The 18,888-nt window shown below is 31.7% G+C and overlaps 1 protein-coding gene and 3 pseudogenes across 1 annotated transcript; 1 reads left to right on the top strand and 3 right to left on the bottom strand.

Moving 5' to 3' along the window:
• Positions 1-1,463: 1,463 nt before the first annotated feature.
• On the bottom strand, positions 1,464-3,003 carry LOC102602625 (1-aminocyclopropane-1-carboxylate oxidase homolog; annotated as a pseudogene).
• A 1,868-nt stretch (positions 3,004-4,871) lies between these two features.
• LOC107061901 (1-aminocyclopropane-1-carboxylate oxidase homolog) lies at positions 4,872-8,085 on the top strand (annotated as a pseudogene).
• A 621-nt stretch (positions 8,086-8,706) lies between these two features.
• LOC102602291 (1-aminocyclopropane-1-carboxylate oxidase homolog) lies at positions 8,707-11,195 on the bottom strand (annotated as a pseudogene).
• A 3,001-nt stretch (positions 11,196-14,196) lies between these two features.
• Positions 14,197-17,199, bottom strand: LOC102601960 (uncharacterized). The gene is made up of 5 exons (XM_006354463.2): positions 17,031-17,199; positions 15,034-15,148; positions 14,871-14,960; positions 14,622-14,720; positions 14,197-14,528 (listed from the first exon to the last, which is right to left on the bottom strand). Exons 1-5 carry the CDS (start codon positions 17,096-17,098, stop codon positions 14,415-14,417), a joined length of 486 nt encoding a protein of 161 aa, XP_006354525.1. The 5' UTR covers positions 17,099-17,199; the 3' UTR covers positions 14,197-14,414.
• Positions 17,200-18,888: the final 1,689 nt, after the last annotated feature.

Here is an 18,888-nt window from a genome sequence, read left to right as displayed (position 1 = left end):
ATATATATATCATTTAAAAAATATATAAAAAGTATTATAAATTATAATAATTAACCGCTTTTTAAAACAAATTCATATAACTAATTTGATTTACACTCCAAAATTCATAGGTGTCACATAATTTACACATTAATTCTTCATTACTTAATATATGTAATTATATCAATGACATATAAATTGAAATTAAAAAATACATATTTTATTTGAAAATCACGTAATAGTACTATAAGGTATAATAATTAACAACTCAACATATTTTAAAATTTTAGTTGACTCTCCGAATTCCATATGTCTCATGTAATTGAGACAGAGAAAAACATATATTGGTTTAAAATTAATAAAAATATTATAAATTATAATAATTAACAACTTAAAATTTATAAAAAAAAACCTTTCAAATTTTTTAGTTGGCTCTCCAAATTCAATCGGTATTACAATAATTAAAACATAGAAATTAACATAGATTGGACTCCTGCTGACATTTATGTTTCCTTTTTCTAAATTTTCTCTTTTATACTTTATATAAATAATTTTTTTTATGTAAAAAGTATAATAAATCATAATAATTAATAGCTTAAAATATTTCAAAACATATAAACAGTTTTTGTTAACTTTCAAAATTTCATCTATGCCGCATAAATTGGGAGAAATATAGATATATAGATATTTTAAGTTGCTAATTATTGTGAGTTATAGTACGTTTTATGTAATTTTCATATATATTACTCGGTCCTGATTTATATGATACAAATGAAATTTCAAAAGTCAATGAATTTTTTATAAATTTTTTTTTATATTAACTTTTAATTATTGTGATTTCTAATATATTTACGTAAAACATACTCTAAATACAAATAATTAGCAACTTAAAATATATAAAAACATACTAAAAAATTGATTAACTTCAAATTTCATATGTACCACATAAATTAAAACAGAAACAGTAACATATATTGGGCCCCGTGCTGGCACGGGATCCATATCTAGTATGGGTATAGACCTCAGAAATGGTAGTTATGGAGCTAGTTAGGCAAAAGATATTAATGACTTTGAATCACAAAAATATTTAAAAATATAGCATATATGACCACGTGAGTTTGTTTTCTCAAACAATAGTCTAATTATTTAGACATAATACATAAATAATGCATTTTTACTTGACTTCAACTGACATCTAGGTATTTCAACTTTAGTTGTGCATAAGTAAACGCTTAAACTTATATAAAATTGAACAAGTAAACCTACGTGGCATAACACGCGTAGAACACAAAATTGTGATGTAAGACGCCACACATAGGACGAATGTATCTATTTGTTCAATTTTATACAAGCTTAAGTATCTATTTGTGTCATCTATAGTTAGAGGGCATAGATGTAAGTTAAGGTCAAGTTAAAAGGGTATATTTGTGTGTGCCAATAATTATTGAATATGAAATTGTCAAATAGTGATAGACTGAACAGAATTTAGAAAAGAAATAGATGGAAGGAACTCCAGTATCCTTTTTATTGACAATCATTTATTTGATGAACATAAACAGGTCATGTTTCACCATCTTATCTTAAGATACATCAAAAGTTTAACTCTCAGTTTTCATCATAAACTGAATTGTTACATCACTATGATTAGATCTTGTAATGCAACAGTGCAGAAGTTCCATCTAGACCCTTTTTACGGTAATAATTAACGTAGTCGTTCACTGTAGTTGAGCGATATTTTGGAGGATTATCTTCCGATAGCAATTCAGTAATCGGTCCATAAAGCTTGGAAGATGGCATTGAACCTGTGTAGAAGAAGCAAGCAACAGATATTCTTGGTCCAACTTTATTTGTCAATACTCTGTGTTCAACACTTGAGTACTTGTCATTTGATATGAGCTGAAACAAAAGCAGCAACAATTAGCACAAGTAATCTGTACCGAAATTAATTAATATTCAGAAAGGAAAACAATACTAGCCTGTAGAAGATCTCCAATGTTCACAACAATAGCACCAGGCATAGGAGGAACATCAATCCACTGATTCTGGTGAAGCACTTGAAGTCCTCCGATATGATCTTGTAGAAGCACGGTGATAAAACTGTTGTCAGAATGCTTACTGTTGCCAATGGTGAGTTCTGGCTGAGGACATGCTGGATAGTAATGGCCCAAAACAGCGAGCCCCTCAGCGCAACTGATATCATTGAGATGAGATGGATTGAGACCTAGACCCTCGGACAATAATTCAAACACGGATTTTCCCAATTTCATGATATGATCAGAGAATTCCATTAGTATTTCCCTGCAGAAATTTCAGTAAACTCGTGAAACAGTGGCCTGGTTATCATAAAACTGACAGAAAATCCACCAAAATTATTCTTGATTTTTGTCATAAAGACATATTTACTTACCTACATGCTGTTGGAAATTCTTCTGGACTAGGAGGATTAGGAGCCATCATACAGGAAAGTGTGTCTCTCCAATTTGCAGCTGGAACAGAAGGGCTATACAAATCAAAATTGCAAGAATGAACCACCTTTTTCGTCATATCTCGAGTGTACTACTGATTCTTAACCTCAATATCTTGCTCAAAAAACTTTTGTGTTCCTTGTAACATTTCTTCCAGGACAGATACTGGAATGCCATGATTAACCACTTGGAAGAAACCCCATGTCTCTGACGCATCTCGAACTTTGTCCACAATCTCTTTATGCTTGATTGGATCCTTACCAATGCCTTCAAGGTCTATCACTGGAAAAATGAACTCTACTGTTTCACATGTATCCGACTACTCCGGTCTGTCTTTTGGTGGTAGCATGAATATTCGAGGCACCTTAGTGATTCCAGCATCAACAAGCCCTTTGATACCTGCCTTTGTATCATCAAAGGCTTTTAATTCACTCATTTTGTCATAACTTTTCTGAATTGTGGTCTGAAAATCATCCGTGCTAGAGATTGCCATCTTCTTTGCTAGAGTATTAGAATACCTGAGGTTCTTAGAATCTCATAAGCTGCACGGGATACTAAAACTGCTACTCACTATGCAAAACATATACTTCCTCTGTCTCAATTTATATGATTTACTTTCCTTTTTAATCAGTTTAAAAAAGTGACACATTTTCATATTAAGTAACAATTTCACTATAAAATATTTATTTTACCCTAAATAAAATGATTTACAGACACACAAATTTCTATCATTCATTTTGGACCATAAGTTTTAAAAGTCTTTCTTTCTTTCTTAAACTTCATACCGAATCAAACTATCTCACATAAAATGAGACGGAGGGAATATAATCTTCCCCATCTGGCAATAAATAGACTCGGAAATAGTCAAGATATAATTTAAAGGGCCAATTAATTTTTACAGCAAAATTGAAGTACTTGTGTGTGCTAAACCACAGGCAAAATTTAAAGGATAAGATATGGTGGATCCTTTTGGATTTTGACAGATATAATATTGATGTGATGTGCGTACTAATTATATGAAGATATTATCATTTGGTAGCCAATCAGAGACTAGAAAAACAACACCTAAAAGTACTACTCACTATGCAAAACATATACTCCCTCCGTCCCTTTTTAGTTGTCCACTTTAGAAATGGCACACAGATTAAGACAACAATGATTAGCACAGTGAAGTTACAATTTTACCCTTATGACAACTTTTCACTTCAAAATTATAACCACTTATTTGAATTCAAGTGAAATAAATTGGAGGGAAACAACATACACTTTTACAATTTTCAAGAAGTGTAAATAAGGGTATAATAGGAAAAAATTTGTTGTCCTTTCTTGATTTGTCAAAATGGACAACTAAATAGGGACAACCAAAAAAGGAAATATGGACAAGTAAATAGGGACGGAGGGAGTATAATCTTGGCATAATATATAAATATAACTCTTAACTTGACGTTCGTCAGCAATTATGACCTTAACTTTGGGTGTGCACAAGTAGACACTTATAAAACTTGTATAAAATTGAACAAATAGACACATTCGTCCTAAATGACAATTTTGTGTCATGTGTGGCGTTCTACGTGTATTATGTCATGTAGAATATGTGTATCTACTTGTTCAACTTTATACAAGTTTAAGTGTTTACTTCTGCATACTCAAAGTTGAAGGGCATAGTTATCCGCTAAAGTCAAATTAAGGGTCATATTTATATATTATGCCTATAATCTTCCCCATCCGACAATAAATAGAGGTTGTAGACTAGGAAATAGTCATGATATAATTTAAAGGGCTAACTAATTTTTACGGCAAATAAGAAGGTTTGTCAAACTGAGGACCACAGAGGAAGAGAAAATTTAGATATCTCTTGTTACCACATAATGATTAGAGTTGATTTGTCAAGGAGCTACTAACTTAGACTCTTGTATATTTGGGACAATGAATTAAGGGTGATAGAAAAGTTTCAAAACTAAATGTAGGTGACTCAAGTCTTAATTATTGAGTAGGGGTGACAACTTTTAAATTAAAAATTAAGGGGATGAATTTCTCATCCCCAACTTTTTTATTTTACACTTTGGCCCATTTTATATAAAACATTAATAATAAAAAATGGAGGAAAAAAATGACACCAACGACTCACAACTCCTTTTTCCTTTTTCTCTCTCTTACCTATTCTTCCATTGTTGTTGCTCTTCTTCTTCTTCTTTTTCATCATCATTCTTCTTCTTCTTTATGTTCATTATCATCATCTTCTTCTTCTTGCTCATCTTCTTCTTATTTTATTGTTTGTCGTAATTGTTAGTAATGCAGTTATCGGATCAAATTTCATTCTTATTTCACTGGGCATTACTTCATAAGTGATTTTGATAAATAAATTAATGATTTTTAATCTAATTTTTCATTTGGGTATTTTGAGTGTTTCTTCAATAATTTACAATCATGTATCCAACATGTAAGTCATCTGGTGCAACAGATGACTTACATGTTGGATACATATTACAATACCAGGCCAAGCTGGGACAGAACCAAAAGTTTGTCCCAACAGATAAGTCATTTATTGCAACAGATGAGTCATCTGTTGCACCAGATGACTTATTCGTTGGATACATATTACAGTACCAGATCAAGTTGGGACAGAAACAGAAGTTTGTCCCAACAGATTAGTCATTAATTGCAACAGATGAGTCATTTGATGCACCAAATGACTCATCTGTCGCAACAAATGGCTTACATGTTGGATGCATGTTATAGTACCAGGCCAAACTGGGACAAAACCAAAAGTTTGTCCAAACATGTAAGTTATATATTGCAACATATGAGTTACCTATTGCAATAGGTGACTCATCTGTTACAACCAAAATTTTACCAAAACTGTAGCAATAGCTAGACTAAACCAACAACCTAAACTGACCAAAATTGCACTAAAACATCTGCTAAAACTACAACAAGCAACAAATACTATACAAAAGTGATAATAAAAAGGCCCAAGATAACATTTTGATAAACTAAAAAGAATGAAATCAATAAATAAAACTTAAACTAAAAAGCTCTAATTTTTTAACGGAAAACATCTACAACGATTTGTTCATTCCAGTATTTCTTTTTAAAAAATGAACTAAAAACCCCTAATTACTCCAATTTTAGGACAGGATATTGTAATCCAGCAGTGTAGAATTTCCATCGAAGCCTTTCTTGCGGAAGTAGTCAGTATATTCCTTCACTGTGGTTGCACTATACTTTGGCGGATTACATTCTGATAACAATTCGTTAATTGGTCCATAAATCCTTGGAGAGGGAAATGCACCAGTGCTGAAGAAACATGGCACTGATATTCTTGGACCTACTTTGTTTGACAATACTCTGTGCTCAACACTTATATACTTGTCATTTGATATGAGCTGAAATCAGACAAAGTTAAAGCAAAATTTTATCTCAGTACCAAAACACACTATATGAACCAGTATAATTAAGAATGTGAGTTCAATTGTGTGACCGTTTTATCTAACAGTTAGTATTTGTGTTATATTATTGTTCTTATATATAATGCAATTCATTTTTCATTTATCGTATCGTTTGTTTTTGTAAGCAAAATGGTTTTATTTCAAAAGACTTGTTTTAAAATGTATCTGTAAAGCCATAAAAGAAATGTAGTTGTCTTCTTTCTTGGACAAAAATGGCAACAATGAATCACTTGGCAGTGTATGCCATTCTTTTACACCCTTCTTGCCACTTGTCTTATGATAATTAATTTGTTGATTTTTGTATCCCTTTTTAAATAAGAGTTAATATCTCAAAATGTCACTCAACTTTGAAAATATATCTAGCAAAGTTATTGAACTTTGTTTTATATCAATAAAATTATTCAATCAAACTTGTCTTTAATTTCTTTTTAATATGATAAAATAATTTTTTCTTATGTCATGTAAACATGGACTCCACAAATAAATAAATTTTTTTTAAAAAAAAACTCATTAAGGATTTATAATGGTAAATTTAGTAACTTTTAAATAGAAAATTAAAAATGCCTAAAGCATTACATCAAGAAAAATAATTTCATTTTTGATGTGGTTAACTTAACTAGTATTTATAAAAATAAAATTAATACTTTTTAAGTAGAAAATATAAAACCCTAAAAAAAAATACGTACAGATCTATAGGCAATAGTACTGTTTTCTTTCGCTGGTATACTTACCGATCTATAGACAAATCTAAGAATAGAAATGAATCAGAGTGAGGAATATAACTATCTATAGTTGATGTGCTGCTTTAATTCTTAGCAATAATTTAATTCTTCATTTATTAGTATATATATTTATGGTGGAAAAGAGAGATTTTCAGTTAATTAATCATTTTAATAATAAATTTGATTGAGTGATTTTATTGATATAAAGGGCTAAGTTGAATGATTTTAGTGATATAAAGCAAAGTTCAATGATTTTTCTAGATAAATTTACAAAGTTGAGTGACTTTTTGAGATACTGATTCTTTTAAATAGGGGAATACTTGTTTAATTTGGAGAAACAGTTTCTTAGGACAGTGTTCAGTATGGTTTTTAGCACAGTACCCAGCACGACTCAAATATTTATTTTTAACGCTAATATTTATATATTATCATAGTACTAATATTTATCTAATTGTTAGCATTACTATTTAGCTAAATAATAAGTTGAGTACTATATTATTATTGTGAAATTTTAATTGTTCCCAAACAGTTTTTTGATCGTTATGGCCAAACGTCCACTACATAGAAAGTGAACTACTTTTATCTCTCCACCCTTGGGATTTCAAAAGTGAACTACTTTATCTCTTTCTTGTTCACATTTTCTGTTTCATGGCTCCGAATCCTCCCAGTCCACAAGAATTTCCAACTCCATGCGGGTAAATATTTTCATTTCTCGATCCGAATTAAATTTACCGTATTGTGTCACGTGATTTATTTATGCTTAATGTGAATTTTGGAGTATACTGTTAGGAAGGAGATTCTTAGCAGATCAATTGGTTGACTATCTAACGATGGAGACAGGTCCATGAGAGCCAATTAAGCATGCTCTGTTATTACTCTGTTTTTATAAAAAATATGTCCTGTTTCAATGCAGGGAAGTACTAATGGACTACTCCAAGGATGTTACGAAATTGGGATTCTCATTGCTTGAATTATTGTCTGAAGGTCTCGGTCTCAATCGCAGTTATCTCAAAGATTATATGGATTGTTGTCTTCTTAGTTATTCATGCAATTACTATTCAACATACCGATGTTTGTTTTGTAACGGTCCTTGTACAAGATGATAGCGGAGGACTCCAAGTTCTTCACCAGAATCATTGGGTTAGTAGTTGATATTATATACAAAATTAATCGCGGAAGCCATTTGAAAATCATACACATTTGCTTATGTTTTTGCAGCTGTTGTCAAATGACAAGTACATAAGTGTTGAGAACAGAGCAATTTCAAACAAAGTTGGATCAAGAATGTCAGTTGCGTGCTTCTTCAGTGAAAGTCCATGGCAATCTTCCAAGCTTTATGGACCGATTACTGAATTGTTATCAGAAGAAAATCCTCCAAAATATCGCTCAACCACAGTGAAAGACCACACTAGTTACCTCCATAATAGAGGTGTAGATGGAACTTCTGCATTGTCGCGATACAAGATCTAATCATAGTAATAATAATAATAATGTTATCTATTTTATGCTAGCTATTTGTCGGGTGTATTTTATACTTGTGCAGATGCCAGATTGTACCTTTGAATTTGAAGTGTCGTTTTTGTATTAGTGAGACAATTTTTAACCAAAGGAGACTCCTATGGTAGCTATTCAAAAATCGAAATATATGTTGCTTTAGCAACAACCAAAAAAATTGTCTCAGTATGTAACTATATCTTACGTTTATTGTTTTTCTTAATGGGTGTGAAATCATGAGCTTAAAGCGACACTTATTTTGAGACGAAGAAAGTATATTTTACAATGCTCTATACTCTCCTTCTCCAGTATGTAACTATGTGTTAATTGGTGTGTGTTGACATTCTGCTTTCACCAAAGAGATAACTACCATCGAGACAAATAGAACATATTTGTAAAAAAAAACAGAGTATACTTAATTTGCTCTCATGGACCGGATCTTTTCAACTTCATATAGTCAACCAACTGAGTTATTAAGATTTATCCGAACAGTATACTCCAAAACTCATATTAAGCATAAATAAATCATGTGTTGCGGTATGTTCAATTTATTCGGAATAAGAAATGAACATATGTACCTACACAAATCAAGAGATATATAGCAGTTCAATTTATACATTATCATTGAAATTGTTGCTTTATTATTCATTGAATAAAAATTCTTGCATTACAATCCCTGCATATCTAGAATGTGAACTAAACGAACCCCTAACGTTTAGATTTTGTAGTGAGATAGATTTGAAGTTCCATCAAGTCCTTTCTGGCTGAAATAATCATAAAAGTCCTTCAATGTCGTTGCGCGATACTTTGGGGGATTGTTTTCTGATAGCAACTCCTCAATTGGTCCATAGAGTTTGGAAGATGGCAATGGCCCTGAGCTGAAGAAGCTTGCTATTGATATTCTTGGACCAATTTTGTTTGACAATGCTCTATGATCTACACTTTTGTACTTGTCATTTGATATGAGCTGAAAATACAGAGTTTACACAAAAATAATATAAGTTGATACATGTGATACAATATATTATACTGACTCTAGATCCTGACCTACTGACTCTAGACCCTGAATTCAACTAGCTAGGAAGTAAGAATAAGAAAAAGACTTGTCTTATAAATGCATGTGATTCTATATATTATACTCGTTCTTCACATACTGACTCTAGATCCTGAATTCGACTGATTATTAAGAAGTAAGAGACTTGCCTGGAGAACGTCTCCGATATTGATAACTAAAGCTCCTGGTGTAGGAGGAACATCAACCCAATGATTGTGATGAAGAACTTGGAGACCTCCAATATGATCTTGTAGAAGGATTGTGAAGAAGTCATTGTCTGTATGTTTGCTAAGACCTATGGTTAATTCTGGCTGTGGACATGATGGATAGTAATTGCACAAAATGCTAAGACCCTCTGAACATTCCATTTCATTGAGATGACTTGTTTTTAGACCAAGAGACTCTGAGAGTAACTCAAGCAAAGTGCATCCCATTTTCATTACATGATGTGAGTACTCCATTACTATTTCCCTTCAAGAATGCAAGTAAAGTTTATAAAATTTAATTGTTGAAAGTAGATAAAATATTCCATGTGTATTTTCTTTTATATGACATAGTATTTGACTGGACGTAGAGTTTAAGATAAAAGTTGACTTTCATTGGAGTATTACTCATCTGTTTCGTATTACTCCTCGTTTCAAATAAGTGATGTTGTTAGCCTAGGCATACTCCTCAAGAAAACTACACATTCTTAGAAAGTAAGAAGTATTTTTACTTATCTTTAATTAAATGCTTGAAAAAGAAGTAGCTCTTTAATGGTTTATTGGTTATGTAAAATTTCATTTATTCAAATAAGGGTAAAATTGGAAGAAAAAAATTAATGACTTCTTGATTTAGTAAAACGTCACTTATTTTGAGACAGAGGAAATATGTGGCTGGATTTGAAATACAGGGGCCAAACAAGTTAACTGTCACTGTGAATTCCAACTCACTCTTGAAATTTTTTTCTAAAATTAAATTTACATATTTGATAATCATATATAAAAAATATATATTACTAACTCACAATAGTTAATAATTAAAAATACTCTACTTACTCTTTGACTATTCAAAGAGTAACATGAAACAGACATGACATATATATATATATTATTGATAGACGTGAAAGAAAATAGTAAAGCAATAATTGAAAAATTAGGTTTATTGAAATAACAACATATCATAGATTCATAGTTAAAATTGTGTAACGAATTGGATATTCTTGAAGGTTTGTTAAACTTGTATAGGCATGGAATGGTGTCAAACATTTTAAAACGTGTCAAAATAGAAAGAGTGTCATATAAAATGAACAGACAGAGTAATTTTCCGAAAATATGTACCTGCAAGCCTCAGGCAATTCCTCGGGGTTAAAAGGCTCAGGACCCATAGTAGAATAAAGTGAGTCTCTCCAATTTACTGCTAAAGCTTTAGGACTATACAAATCAAAATTGCTATTGTACACCACTCTTCGTGTATAATCGCGATGATAATATTTCTTCTTAACGTCAATATCTTGCTCGAAAAAATCTCGTGTTCCTCGTAGCATTTCATCCACGACTGACATTGGAATACCATGATTGATCACTTGGAAGAATCCCCATGTCTCTGAAGCATCACCAACTTTTTTAACAATCTCTTTGTGCTTGATAGGATCTTTATTGATGTTTTCGAGATCTATTATTGGAAAAACAAAATGTGTTTCCTCCAGGCTCGGGCCTTCCCCGAGCCTGAAACCTCTGGATGGATGAATATCCGAGGCACTTGAGTAATTCCAGCATCAACAAGGCCTTTAACACCGGCTTTCGTGTCATCAAAGGCTTTTAGTTCTCTGTTTTTATCATAGTTTGATGAGGATGTGTCTTGAATTTGTTGTACCATCTTGTGCAGTGACGGAATCAAAAGTTTCACCGAGGAAATTCAAATCTCTTTATATGTAGAGTCTCTTTTGAACTATAAAATCCTATATATATTTGATGCAAGTTTTATAAAAGTTTAGAAAGATGATAAGAATGAGATTCATTTCAAACAAATTAATTGTCAGCCACTTGTTGGAAAAAAAATTGACAATAAGCAGCAAATATATCAGTTAAATCCTAGTGGACTAGTGGGGCTATGAGTTATATATATTATTTAAAATCTCAAATGATGGCTTTCACGTGTGTGAGCAATAATTTATAAAGTCTGCGCTTACCATGTATATTGCTGTTTAAAATAATATCACGGAAATATAAAATATCATGATAACAGACAAGTATTAAAGACACTTTTGAACTTGGTCTAAATTACTGTATTAATTTCGTTTTCGAATTATTGACAGCCTTAATACACTCCTCTACTTGACTAACTAAACTTAGATACACCCCTGATTTGCCACATGACATACAAGTGGTCTCAAACTCTTGTAGGAGCATGAGTTTTTTAATAAAAAATCAAGAGAAGTGTTGAAAACACTACTAAGCTTGGCGAGAATTTAGGGGTGTATTTCACTCATGTTGCAAGATCGAAGGTGTATTTAAGTTCAGTTAGTTCAAGTAAAGGGGTGTTTTTAAGGCTATCAATAGTTTAAGAATGAAACTAATAATCTGCGCCGAGTTTAGGCGTATTTTCACTACTTTTCTCTAATAATAATATCTCATGCATTTATTCAGTTTTATACAAGTTTAATTGTTTATTTGTATACATACAAAATCGGAGAGCATAGATGTTAGCTAAAGTTAAATTAAAAAGCATGTTTATGTATTATATTTTTATTTTTCAGAGGTTCAAGATAAACGGTATTTTTTGGGATGGATGATGATACACTGGAATCGCAAATGCAAGAACTTGTCATAATAATTAACATGTTATTTATTTATTATGAACGAAACATAACGATATACAATAACATAATTGATGAAATTTAAATTGAAGTTTGAAAAGGATAGTGTATACGCTAATTTAATCTTATGCTATGAAGATAAAGAAATTGTTTATGATATATCATAGACAAAAGAACCATGGAGATATGTATTTTTTGTATAGTATTAGGGTGTACATAACCAGGTTGGTTCGGATTTTTCAAATATCAAACCAAACCATTTGTGTAAAAAATTTAAATTTATAAACCAAACCAAACTAATAAAAGTCGGGTTTTTTTCGAGTTTTTCAACCTCGGGTTGGTTCGGGTTTTTCAAATACCAAACCAAATCATTTGTGTCGATTTTTTTAAGTTTTAAATCAAACCAAACTAATAAACCTCGGGTTTTTTCAGATTTTTGAATTTTTCCGATAAAGTACTCATACAAACATATAATTTTTTTATTATTATTATTTATTTATTTATGACAAAATCCATAGCTTCTTATAAGCTGCAAACATAATCCCATCTTGTCAAAAACAAGACATTAAAAGGAGAGTATAGGGACACAAATGTGGGCAAAATCTAAGATAAAGCAATAACCAAACTAACACTTCTGTAATCACCACCAGCCTTCTGGTAAACATAGGTAATCCCACATTTACCACAATAGTGCCTATCAAAATGGTTAGCCATGAAGGTTCCAGCGCCACTGAGAGTTGAAGGAAGGATACTAACTTGTGATCCAAATATTTCTTTATAAGTCCAATCAAAATATAACTATCTAAGATATTTCTTAAAAAAATTAACACAAAATATGAAATGAGTGATGACACTAAAATATTTAATACAAAAATAAAATAAATATTGCAAATTGATAAGTCATAATGAAAATGATCATAATTTAAAAGTACTAAATCATGCTAAAATAAGTCTAATAAGTATTAATTACATGTTTAAACATTAAAGAAAATTAAAATTAGATTATGTATTTTAAATGTCTAAACCAATGTAAAACTAAAAAACAAAGTGTTGTCATTTTTAGTGTTGGATTAATTTATTTTGTTAGCATTAGTATTGATTTAATTTTGAATTGAGCTTTATTAGAGTTACTAATATCTATGGACTATAACATTTATTAGACCATTCAAAATTCTAAGTCTCAAAAAACTTGAAAAAATATGTTAAAAGATAAAAAATTTAAAACATATAAGTAATATTTAAAAATTACATCAAAGTAAATATTTTTATATATAAAATAAATTTTAAAAATTATATATATAAGGTCGGGTTGGTTTGGTCTCGGGTTGACTTTTTTTAGTTAAAACCAAACCAACCCAAGTATAGTCGGTTTTTTTTTCCAATACCAAACCATTAGTCGGGTTTTTTTTTTATTTGATTCGATTTGCGGTTTGATTCAGTTTTCAATTCGGTTTTGTACATTCCTATATAAGTATAATTTACATAAAAAAATTTCAATAATGTTCAATTTTTAAAAGATATTTATTAAATAAAAACAATAGCTTTAACTAAAATAACACTTAATATTGAAATGGTGAAAATAAGTTAAACGAGAATTGTCCCCCATTATTTACCACTCCACTTACCTTCCATGCATTAAAATCTGTGGCCTTAGAAGCATCAGTGGTGCGGTCCTCCTTACAAATTGATAAGAACACCAACAACATTAAAAAATTTAAAGTTTTCTATATGATGTTTAGAGTTTGTATTGAAGTTTCGATTAAATTTGAATTGTACATTGCAAGGCTTATTTAGAGGTAGCGCTTCCAACAGAATTTTTTTCATACTAAAAGCTCAACCTCGAGAACCTTTCAAGAAAATTTTCTCCATACAGCCAAGACATTTAATTAAGATCGAAGCAGTTCCACCATGCTACGATCCAGGCTGGTACACCAACAACATTTACTACAGCATACCGACAAAAGCTGGGTTTTCTTCGAGGAAAAATCTTTGGGAAAAACACGTGTTTTTATTTAGTGCGCACCTCCATTACTGTTGTGGGTACTTTTCATTTGGCATATGCTCAAGACTTTGATAGCTGTAAATACATTATTTTTCCTTGTCCATTATGTTAAAAATAACATAAAATATATTAGTACAAGCAAGATTTTCAATCTGTGCATGAAATAGTGCAACTGCTGCAAAATGATTAGTTGCCTATTATGGGTGCAAAGAGAACCAACATGGCTACAGATAATAACAATGTATAAATATCAACTAGATATTCCTCATATTGCAATGTTGATATCTAAATAGTGTTTGTTCAAACGTTTAAAATTGCCGGCTAAAGGAAAAAACAAAGATGAATGCTAAAAAGGGTTGGGAAAGTTCAACCGTAAATAGAACAAGATATCGTAAAACAGCAGGAAAACTATGACATCGCGAACCCGTTGCAACAAAAATGCACTTCCCTTCTTAATTTGCTTTTGCCTTGGGACCCTTCTTCTTTGAAGACGAGGAGGATGATCTCATGGGCATTGAGTTCTTCATGCCGATGAAAAACAATAGTGCACCTAGCAACGCCAAGTTCTGTTCAAAAGAGTGAAGAGACATACCTTATTAATACATTGCAGATACGAATACTAGATGAACGGAAAATTTGAAGAGCAAACAATGGCTAACCTGAGAGAACTTGAAAAAGAGTTGAACAAATTCTTTCTTGTCAACATCATAATTGTAGAAGTCATACAAGACAGGGGAAGCAACGGCCTGATGTACCAGCTGTGTAAACAAACAAACAAACAAGATGAGGATTAGTGAGGTATGAAACAAGAAGGTTCAAACAATACTGGTTCCCAAAAAAAGAAACCCCACGAAAGCTATTATTCAAAGTAAGTCCAACAAGAAAATGACGCATAGTAAGATACAAACCAGAAGAACAGCTCCAACAGTGCTGCCGAAGATGAATAAAAGGCTTCCAAGACCCTTCAAAACTATGGCCCCCAAAATAAGATGTTTCATCTGTAAATAACATATCATGTTAAGTTAGGTAGAATTAAGAAAGAAGATCAAATAAGTTGAGCCAAAGTGATACCTCTACATGGGGTAATTCAAATCCGATGTGTGTTGCCACATGCTTTGACAAAACATTGAACTTTGGTCCTAATGCCTTTGCTGCTGGCCCGCCATCAGACCCAAATTCACTGAACCTATAACCAGAACAGTTAATGAATGATGACCGGTTTACGAATAAAATAAAAGGGCAAAGAAATTATAACATAATTTTGTAATTTTCCCTACTCCCTAGCATTAAGGTGGAAAAACAAATAAGAAACAATAGGCACATCTAAATTCTTCCTTTTCTTGATAAGTATACACATATTAAATATGATCAGTAGGTAGACTACATCCCAATGTTGCAGTCCAAGACAGCGAATAGTTCAACTTTTCATAAGTTCTTCAGCCTAAAGCATCCAATGTATTATCAATCAATGAACTAAGCATCGAAGCCCAGTAGATAGGAGTGCCACGCAGTTGGCACTCCGGTACATGTTTTATGTTTGACACCATTTCAGTTGTATTATTGACCTCTAACATATTCCTTTTTGCTTCATCTACAGCTATTTGGTAGTACAGGACTCCAGAAAGAGAGTCAAGGAAGTAGGCTGTATTTTCTATATTCGGCCACACAAACCAAAGAGGAAAGTTTACGTGCAAGTTATTGACTTTTTAAAGGCTTGAGGAAGGTTAGATATATGCACATGAAATGGAGCAAAGAAAACATTATGCAAGTCAACATTACGTCCTTGAGAATTGGCTTCCATACTAACAAATATTATACACAACTATAAACTTAAGAAGTGCATCATAAAAGGGTGTGCATGTTCAATCCATTTGTAAATGAGTATTGGCAAGAGTCTATATAAGCTAAACAAGTATTCCATAACAGATTCAGTAGAGAGAGCGGTAACAGTTTACACCATAAAACACACATACTGTACCATGGACAGCCTTAACCCAATACCAAATCCAAGAATCTAGATTGGGCCTCACATTTAAACTTCGCAATGTAATTTTCCTCTAGCAATATAAAACTCCAATGACAGATCTACTTTACCGGTAGTGTTAACAACATGTCAAGTGCCAGCTTTATAGGCATGCTTCAATCAATTCTAACACAGGTACAAAGAACATAAACCTTGACTCAAGCTATGTAATCTTTGCACCATATATCCAGTCATACAGTTGTAAATCTACATCTTGAATGAATCAACACATAGAGCAAAAACACACAGTTCCAACCAAAAGGTTCCAACTTCAACAACGAAGTCAAGAAAATCAACTTTAAAAACATTGGGATATCTCCAATCACAACGAAGGTCCAAGTGAGCTGATCCCATATCCCAATTCCAAATCATTACACTAATTCATCCACAACTTAGTTATCCAACTCTGATAACAAATCAACCGAACCAAGTACAAACACGAGCAGGATCTACTCCCCAATGGAGGAGTGTTCAAGGCATAGTAGTAACAACTAACAACCTAAAGATCTCAGATTTGAATCTCAATAACAACACTCAGTTACTCAATGTAAGCAATAAGCACACAAACTGACAACGACACCATCACCTCATGTTAACAAATTGAACTTTGACAATTAGCTCAACCCCAAAAGCTAACTTACGACGAAACAACAATAATATTCCAACACCTCACCAAAATAAATAAGCGGATCTGCATGCTGGCTAGTACAAACTAACCAAAAAAATTACAAATTGCAACTCGTACAGTCAATTATATATACGCACAAGGTCAACGTGTATAGTCAATTACATAATATTTAATGAAATATATATAAATTTTGAATCTATAACATAACCCTAGCTTCCTCACTATACATCCTACCACTCCGAAGAAAAATTACACTATTTATACATAACTAAAATTATTATTTATACATACATAGTACATATTGAACCCCTTTGGGTTCTTAGGCTTCTTCGTGTGTTTGCTTTTCATATTTTGAAAAGCTTAGTGAAAAAAAACTAAAAACAGAGCAGATCTGAAGATGAAAAAAGAAAAGCTTACTCTTGATAAGCGGAGAGAACGAAGACGGATACGAAGAGAATTCTTCCAATGAATGATATGGTCGCCATTACAATGTAAATGGGGATTCAAATTTCTGTATCGTTTTGCCTTTCTCTCTCTAGAAAAGAGAAAACAGAGACGAGTTCAAACAGAGAGAGAAAAAACAGGGATCTTGTTGGTCTTTGTTTTCCTTTAATTTATAGGTAGTAAAATTAGAGATAGGGGAAATTGTTCTTTGGTCCCCTTAGTATTGGGGAACTCAACTTTGGTATTGAGGTCATTTTTAAAACTTTTTTTTGTCCCGATGTCTATCTAATTCGTATTTATTTTAAAATTCGATTAATTTCAATAATATTTATTAAAGGTAATTTTTTTTCAGAGTTGATAAAAAGTAGGAATATCAATAACAACATAACATATTTAATTTTTAATTTCTCGTCATTTTTTGAGGATTTTGTAACTACTTAATTTTTGAATTTCACACTTACTATTTTTTTTCATGATTTATGAGTATCTTAGTAATATTATTATTACTATACTTGGTAATATACAAATGAATTGATTGAGCTTTATATTTATAAGAAGGAAAAAATGAAGTTATTACGAGGCTTTTAAGAAATTGTGTAAATTGTGAGTTGTCTATTTAATTGCAAATCTAGCAATCACTTTGGAGTTAGCTAAGGGTCGAGATTCAAGGGTTCATTCAAACCTTATTTAATGAAAAATTATATCTTTATATTTGATTTTAGAAAAAAATTATATATAAATAGTAGATCTTGAATTTCCTTTTAACCATTTTATGTGTTTATTTTTCTAGATGCTACTCTTTTTTTTAGTTTCGCACTTGATGTTCGAATTCATATTAGATCTCAATTAAATTTAAATTCGCGTTAAAAAATTTCATATTAACAAATAAAATGTTTCCTAACAAAAATGTCTCCTTTTTCAAAAGTTGATTATAAGTTGCATGCTTCGTTACAACGCTTTTCATGAAATAACTTACAATCTAATTACTTCAGTTACTTGTTAAATTTCTCAAAAATATTTTTCTCCGTATCGAACACACCTTGAATCACAACTCTTCTCAAAAATGTCCGCTTACCTTTTCTTTTTTTCTCTGTTGACGGCTTATTTATATTATTAAATATTAAATTTTCCTCCATACCTGCTATGAATTTCTCTGTGCAGACGGCAAACGCGCGCGAGTAAGATAAAAATAGACTCGCTTTGTGGTTTGGCCATCTATTGAAATGTACGGTCGATTGAAGGAGACACGTTTTATAACCAATAGCATTGGGTTTAATGAAGAGTTTCTTGTTGAACTCCTTTGTAACTTTTGTTTCTTTCATTTTGGTCCCAGTACAGTTGAAATATTACTCCCACTAATTGTTGATTCAATTGTTATAACTATAGAGGTATTAAATTGTTAAGTTATATTGTAAAAGTTTGGAAAAGAGCGGTGAAGTTAAAAGTGAAAAAGAATGTGTTTATTTGAGAGAATCAATTTTGATTCATGTCAAGACGATCGACTGCAAAAGTTATTCATCTTGTGAAGAAATTGATGGAAAAGTATCCAAAAAAAGAAGAGGAATTTATATATGGTGTTCATTGACCTTTAGAAGACTTATGGTAAAGTCTTGAGGGAAATCTAGTAGTGATGTCTGGAGGCAAGAGGTGTATCGGTGGTTAGAGCGATAAAGGACATGTACGAGAAAGCTAAGATGTGGGTAAGAACAGTGGGAGGAGATTCTAGAGCACTTTCATGTGGAGATGGGATTACACCAGGGGTCGACTCTTGATTTGTTTCTATTTGCCTTTGTGAAGGATGTTTTGACGCTTGACATTCAAGATGATAATG

This window comes from Solanum tuberosum, unplaced genomic scaffold, assembly GCF_000226075.1.
Source record: "Solanum tuberosum cultivar DM 1-3 516 R44 unplaced genomic scaffold, SolTub_3.0 scf00174, whole genome shotgun sequence".
In the NCBI taxonomy this organism is placed as follows: domain Eukaryota; kingdom Viridiplantae; phylum Streptophyta; class Magnoliopsida; order Solanales; family Solanaceae; genus Solanum; species Solanum tuberosum.
This window is presented reverse-complemented; position numbering and strand designations above follow the sequence as displayed.